General features: G+C 51.9%; 1 protein-coding gene across 1 annotated transcript; it reads right to left on the minus strand.

The window, feature by feature from the left end:
• Positions 1–4,521: 4,521 nt before the first annotated feature.
• Positions 4,522–6,157, minus strand: Sowahd (sosondowah ankyrin repeat domain family member D). The gene has a single exon (XM_005368883.3). The coding sequence runs from the start codon at positions 6,046–6,048 to the stop codon at positions 5,059–5,061; it is 990 nt and encodes a 329-aa protein (XP_005368940.1). The 5' UTR covers positions 6,049–6,157; the 3' UTR covers positions 4,522–5,058.
• Positions 6,158–6,832: the final 675 nt, after the last annotated feature.

Genomic DNA, 6,832 nt, shown 5'->3' on the forward strand with positions numbered 1-6,832 from the left:
TTTTTTGAGACAGGGTTTCTCTGTGGTTTTGGAGCTTGTCCTGGAAGTAGCTCTTGTAGACCAGGCTGGTCTCGAACTCACAAAGATCCGCCTGCCTCTGCTTCCCGAGTGCTGGGATTAAAGGCATGCACCACCACCGCCCGGCTAAGCAAGCACTTTTAGCACCTGAGTCATTTACCTAGCCTGCTTTAAAATCTGGACACGGTAGCTCACAACTGTAATTCCAGGACTCAGGAGGCTGAGGAACAAGGTTTCCCCGACTCCAAGGCCACTGTCCGCTGACAAGGTGAGTTCCAAGCCAGTCTTTGCTGAGAGAGACTCTACCTCAAAACTGTTGACTGAGGGTTCTGTCCTGCCTGGTTCCCACAGTTGTTAAGTCCCAAAGAAATCACACAGGGGTCTACATTAATTATAAATTGATTGGCGTAGTATCCCAGGCTTCTTATTTTTTTTTTTTTTTTCGAGACAGGGTTTCTCTGTGGCTTTGGAGCCCAGGCTTCTTATTAACTCTTATAATTTATATTAGTCCATAATTCTTGTCTGTGTTAGCCACATGGCTTGGTACCTTTTTCGGTGAGGCAGTCACATCTTGCTTGCTCTGTGTCCTGCTTCCTCTCCATCTGGGTGAGGCCTGTAGACTGAAACTTCCCTCTTCCCAGAATTCTTATTGTCCTGCCTATATTTCCTGTCTGTTCACCCAGGCTATACTTTCTTCCTGGCTACTGGCCAATCAGCATTTATTTAAAATACAAGTGACAGGTTACAGACCATTATCCCACAGCACAAAACAAAACCAGGTGTGAAGAAATTAGGGAAAAAAGAGGTGTGCATATCTGTAATTCCAACACTTGGAGGTGGAGGCAGGAGGGTCAGATGCTCAAGTCTAGCCTTGGATGTACAAGACACTTTTTTTCAAAATGAGCTACTCCCCAAAGTCTCTAACAATACTAAAGGTGTATCTCTGTGATGGAGCATGTGCTTCATGCAGGAGACTGTGGGTTCCACCCCAGCACCAAATAAAAGTAAACAAACATGTCAAAGTCCCCAGTGTCCCCTTTGAGGAACATCCATTCCTCTGGCACCTGTGGAAAATGACCTGTAATAAACAGGAACCCTTCTTCTGTTCTTTCTTTCTTTTGACACAGGCTCTCATGTAGGCTAGCCTGGCCTTGAACTCACGAAACAGTCAAGGATGACCCTGAACTTCTAATCATCCTACTCTTCTTCTCAGCATTGCACACATGTACTACCATGCTAGTTTATGTGGTACTGGGAATGGGACTCAGAACCTCACATATGCTGAGCTATAGTTCCATTCTTAAATGAACCCATTTTTATTTTTATTAATTTATTTTAGCTTTTTGAGACAGGATTTCTCTGTGTAGCTTTGGGGCCTATCCTAGAACTCACTCTTATAGACCTTTGAACTAACAGAGATCCACCTGCCTCTGCCTCCTGAGTGCTGGGATTAAAGGCGTGCGCCACCACCGCTGGGTAAATGAACCCATTTTAAAGCTGAGATAACATATTTCACCCACACGATCCCTCCTGAACTACCCTAGCCGATGATACTATAGTCTCTCCAGAAGCCCTGTGGACCCCTTTTCAGTTGTTTCCCATTGCTGCTGTGTTCTCTCCCTGTGTCTCTAGTGTGCTCTCCACTGTTGGTAGAGGCTTTGGAATCTCCACAGCTCTCCCAGTGACAGTGTATTGCTCCTGTTTACTGACGAGGGAACAACTCAGAGAGGTGGGCACTCTGCTAAAAGTCAGTATCTGAGAGTCAGGATTGGAACTCACGGTAGGCTGAATACTTTCCATCACTCCGGTGACTAGGAATTTCCATCTGGAGGCCACCTGTTTGTTCATCTAGAATAAAGGGAGGGGTGGGAAGGGAGAGCTTCCAGGTAGCTGCAATCCAAAGAGCTTCACATGGTCAGCTCTGTCCCCGGGCTCCCAGGAAAGCCTCAGTGGAGCAGAGGGTGTGGTAGTGGTTCTCAACCTGTGGGTCTCGACCCCCATATCAGATGTCCTGCGTACCAGGTATTTACATTATGATTCACAACAGTAGCAAAATTACAGTTATGGAGTAGCAATGAAATACTTTGATGACTGGGGGATGGCCACACCACGAGGAACTGTGTTAAAGGGTCGCAGCCTTAGGAAGGCTGAGGAGCGCTGGTGTAGAAGGAAGAAAAGACTGAAGGCATTGCCTCACGAGAGCCTTCCCTGGCTGAAGTGTGACTTTTCTTAACGCCTTTCTCTAGAGATGCTTTGCTTGAGAGTCCTTCACGCTCTTTTCTGCCCCACACAGCCATCCATCATCCATGTGACCCCCCCAGAGTGATTCCTTTAAACTTATCATTCTTCTTCTCCACTTAGAGACCTTCCATGACTCTCAAGTCATGGCTAAATTCATCAATGTGCCTCTTTTAGCACAGCCTAGGAGGCCCTTTGCAATCTGGACTCCCATCCACTCTTCCAGCCTTATCATTAACCGCTCCCTGGCTCCCATCCGGCCAAACTGACGGGCAGTTCCTGGCACTTGTTACACTCACTGGCCAGCTCCCACTCATCCCCCCAGCCTTCACCCCTGGAAAGCCTTTGCTGCTTTTGTCCCTCGGTGTCAGGTCAAGTCCTTCCCACTTGCTCGCTCTGCAGCCCTCCCCCACCCCTCGCCCTTACCTATCCCATCCTTGCTTTTAACAGGCTGTCTTGCCCGTTGTCCTGCACTAGAATTTAGTTTCGCGTCATCTGCCTAACTCTCTTTCTCAGGGAATTTACTCTTTCTCTTGGTGCAAGCATACCAGTGTTGCCTCCAAGAGCATACCAGAAATGCCAATGGCTTGATGCTAGGCACAGAGCATTTTCAGCATGGGATTGTGTCCTTTGCAGCCAAACCTCAGTTTTACATGGAGGAGGTATGCTAGGCCATATCACAGCGATGAGAAAAATCTGGGAAAGAATAGCCGACGACAGGATCAACTATGGAAAGCTACTCCGAAATTCTCCAGCTACCTTTATTTTCTTCTGGGAAAGAGCAGGTAATGCTTGTCTCAGGGCCTCAAATCTACTAATGGTTAAGATGCCTACCTTCTTACTTTTCCATGAGACCGCGGGTATAGGTGCCCTCTGAATGCTCAGGGCACGCCAGTCTTCCTGTACAAATCAGGAGACTGACGACTCAGCCATGTGGCAGGCAGGCTCTATGGGCTAGCCGTCACAAAGCCCAACTCACCTTGGCAACTGGAGATGGGGAGGTGTGGAGCAGGGACCACAGTCCAATATCCGTTAGTCAGTTTGTATCTAAAAAGTGGGCACAGGGAATGAGGGGGCTAAGGCCACATGCTAGTTGCACTTGGAAACTGCTCCCCTCCCACCATCCCAGAAGAGTTTATTTGTAAACAAAAGAAAATGCCAGGTTCCACTGTGCCAATATTGTTTAAGGTGTAGTCCCTAGAGACACCAACTAGCTGAAACAGCAGTAGGGAGGGTTTGGTGCATCCCATGGGTAAGAAGAAACTAACAGGTTACTATAGGAAGGTAGGGTATGTGCCAGCACACGAGGGGCAAACAGGCCCATGAGGTAGAGGTGGGGAGGCCTGGCTGTATGGGCGCAGGAAAAGGTATCTGGGCTGTCTGGTAATGACCCAGTTTCTCCTGCTGTTCAAAGACCGAACTGAGAGGGCTGGGAAGTGCAACAGTTCATCCAAATGCTATGAAAGCTTCCAGGCAGCCAGGAGTTTTTCTAAAGCACCGTTCTCTAAAGCAGCGCCTTTCTCTGGTCACCAAGGGCTTTCCCCTCCCCTTCAGCTGAGCCAAGCAGCCCTCTTGTGTTCTGTTTAATCCACGCTGCTTCTGAATGAGAGCAATTGCCCCAAACTCCAACTTTCATACTAATCTTAACTTTAAAAAAAAAGTGTAGATGAGAAGCTGGCGTGGCAGCGGACACTAGGCTCAGTAGTCTGGAGGCAGAGGCAGGAGTTTGAGGCCAGCCTGGGCTAGTGAGCAAGTTCCAGGTCGCCTGGGATGAGGACAAGCCCTTGTCAGTAGAAAGAAAAGCCTTTCTACTGAGTGGGCGCTTCCAGTCACAGGACACAAGTTGAATCGATTACTGACTTACAATGAATATGGGAAATACAAATGTGATGGTTTTCCCTTTTTATTGCCTTTGGGCCTCACTCCCCACCTCACGCCCCCCTCCCACCTCACGCCCCCTCCCCACCTCACCCCTAGGACAACTCTTCTAGGAGGGGACTTGTGCATGAAGCCAGACCTGGATGCCAGGGCTGAGGAAGCAGGGGTGAACTGTGTATTTCTACTCAGAGCCAAGGTGAAGGTCGCTCATCTGGTGCACGGCTTCTGGCCATTTGCTCCGAGAATGAGGCTCAGAGCCTGCCACGGATCACCAGCTTGAAAGTATCGACTGGCAAACGTTTCCCTGCAAATATAAGTCAGTCCCCCTACCTGTGGTTAATAAGAGAGAAAAAAAGAAGATACTCAAAGACAGCTTTGTTGTGTGGAAAGTAAGCCAATTCCACTTTAATGTACTTAAGAACTCATCCATGATATATTAGGCCAGGCGCTGGTAAGAGCTGCCCAGTCTCAGGAGCAGGTAGATCGCCAAAGGCGAACGCTACCAGTACAGGGAGGTTTGCAACAGCAAACTAGGCAGGCAAGTATTTGGCATTTAGTCCGCAGCAGTACTTTACAGTCTTAAATTATTTTTTAATATTGTCTAATAAACTCAGCACTTTAATCTTCCTAGAAACAGCTACTAGAAGTGTAACTTTCCCTCTCTCTTCCAAGCAGGATCACGACACTTGCTCCAAACATCCTCCATCCTGTAACATTGGGGCTGGGCGTCCAGGCCAGCCTGGTTCTTGGTTCCCCTTCTCGATCGATTCTTCTGACAGTTAGCTAGTGTCAGGAGACCTGGGACAGGGCTGGGGGCCCAGACATGGTCTGCCCATTACAGGCCCAAGCTGCATCTAAGGAGCATCTACTTGGGTGGGTTCGGGAACTGCCCTAAGAATGAGCTCTCTTATGTCCACGTCACCTTCAACGGTTCTGGATGAAGGGGAACAGATGGCGCAGAAGGCCATTGCCCGGTCCTCCCTGATTGCCTGAAGCCTTCTTCTTCTTCTTCTCTTTGGCTGGCTGAGCCGCCTCTTTGCAGTGTGTCCCCATGGACTTGAGATGCAACACACTTGGGGTGTGTCTCAGTGACCACCCAGTGGTGCTGCTGCTGCTGTTGTTGTTGGCGTTGTCGCGCTCTTTGTCGCGTGCCATCTCCCATTCTTCGGCACCGGACAGCTCCCGCAGGTTCTGAGAAGCATCGGGCCGCAGATAGTGACAAGGCCGGTGGCCACTGTGATCGCGACGCGTGGGGTCAGCCCCCAGGGCTCCCACCAGTACCTTGATGACCATATCGTGGCCCTGCAGAGCCGCCAGGTGGAGCGGTGTGAGGCCACCGCTGCCGGGGGCGCTCACATCAAATGGCAGTCCCCGGCGCTGGGCAAAATCATGCAACAGAATGAGTTCCTCGTGGCGCCCGTGCTTTGCCAGCCAGTGCAGCACGCTGTAGCCCGTGATCGGGTCGTCCCGCATCAGCAAGCTGGGCTCTGCCTCCAGCAACTCCAGCAACACCTCTAGACGGCCTTCAGCGGCTGCCAGAATCCACTCATGCTCCCGCGGCTCCAGGCACACTCGGCTGCTGCCCTGTCCGCTAGAGCGGCGGGACCCAGGCACAGCCTGCTCCAAGTTCTCCTTCGAGAGCCACTCGGCGGGAGCCGCCCCCTGCAGCCCCAACAGTTCTCGCAGCGTCCCCCTCCGGCGTGTCCCGCTCGTCCCAGCCACCGTCAGGGTACTGTGGAAGATCGGTTCCCGGGACAGGGTGGCAGTGTCTGCGACGGCTTTGCCCTTGTACCTGCCAAGGCTACAGATGTCTGTTCTATAAGAGCGGATCTGCAAGGTGCTGGGCACGTTCGACTTGCCTGGCTCGTCTGAGGCCTTGGGCAGCGGGTTCGTGTCTCCTTGGGGCTGGGCCATGATCTTCTAGCTGCCGCCCGGGTGACTCCAATGACTGGCGTTCGTTGGCCTTCCAAAGGCCCCACGGGGAGAGGAACTGGTGCTGGCGGTGGGGAAGGAAGCGTCTTGAGCAACTGGGCTCTGAGGGAGGGAGTGAAGAAGGGGAGGAGAAGGACCAGTGGGAGGGAGCAAGCTGGGGGAGGGTGTCTCTGTGGGCGGTGGGGGGCGTGTAGGGGTGGGCGGTCCAGTAGTGTCCCCTGGACCAGCCTGGCTTCTGTATGCTGGGTACCACTACTCCTTGAAGGAGCGCGAGAGCAGCGACCTCAGGACTCAACCGGCTCCACCCCAAGAAGGCCAGGTGAGCGGTAGCCAGGCCTCCTCCGGCACCTGGCGAACAACCGGGGAATGGGGGTTGGGGCTGGTATGTGGTGCTCCGGTCACCCGGGTTCTCAGCATCCCAGCAGCTGCTGGAGTGAAGAGGCCCTAAGGCTTCTTCGCGTATGGGCTGAGCTGGGCTTCCTAGTCACAGTCTTCAGGAGCCAGATCTTGGAGCTTCTTAGGCGGTTGCTCTCTCCCTTCGCTTCCTTCACTCTTATCTCTTCAAGAATCTTCTGCACTTTGTCCTTGTGCGCCTTCTCCCCAGCCTTCGGGGAGGCAGCCTGGCCTCTCCTGTGACTCAGGCTCCTCGGCCCTGCCTTTTCTGTAACCTTGACCTTCTACGCGTGGCAGCACGTTGGAGTGCTGTTGGGGATTCCTGCTTAGAAACTTGAGACCTGTTTTATCCCAGGCTTTTTCAGATCCAGGC

This window comes from Microtus ochrogaster, unplaced genomic scaffold (genome assembly GCF_000317375.1).
Source record: "Microtus ochrogaster isolate Prairie Vole_2 unplaced genomic scaffold, MicOch1.0 UNK42, whole genome shotgun sequence".
In the NCBI taxonomy this organism is placed as follows: domain Eukaryota; kingdom Metazoa; phylum Chordata; class Mammalia; order Rodentia; family Cricetidae; genus Microtus; species Microtus ochrogaster.

What these genes read in the sequence shown, in the direction of transcription:
- Sowahd (XM_005368883.3), bottom strand. Translation starts at nt 6,048, where the DNA reads ATGGCCCAGCCCCAAGGAGACACGAACCCGCTGCCCAAGGCCTCAGAC.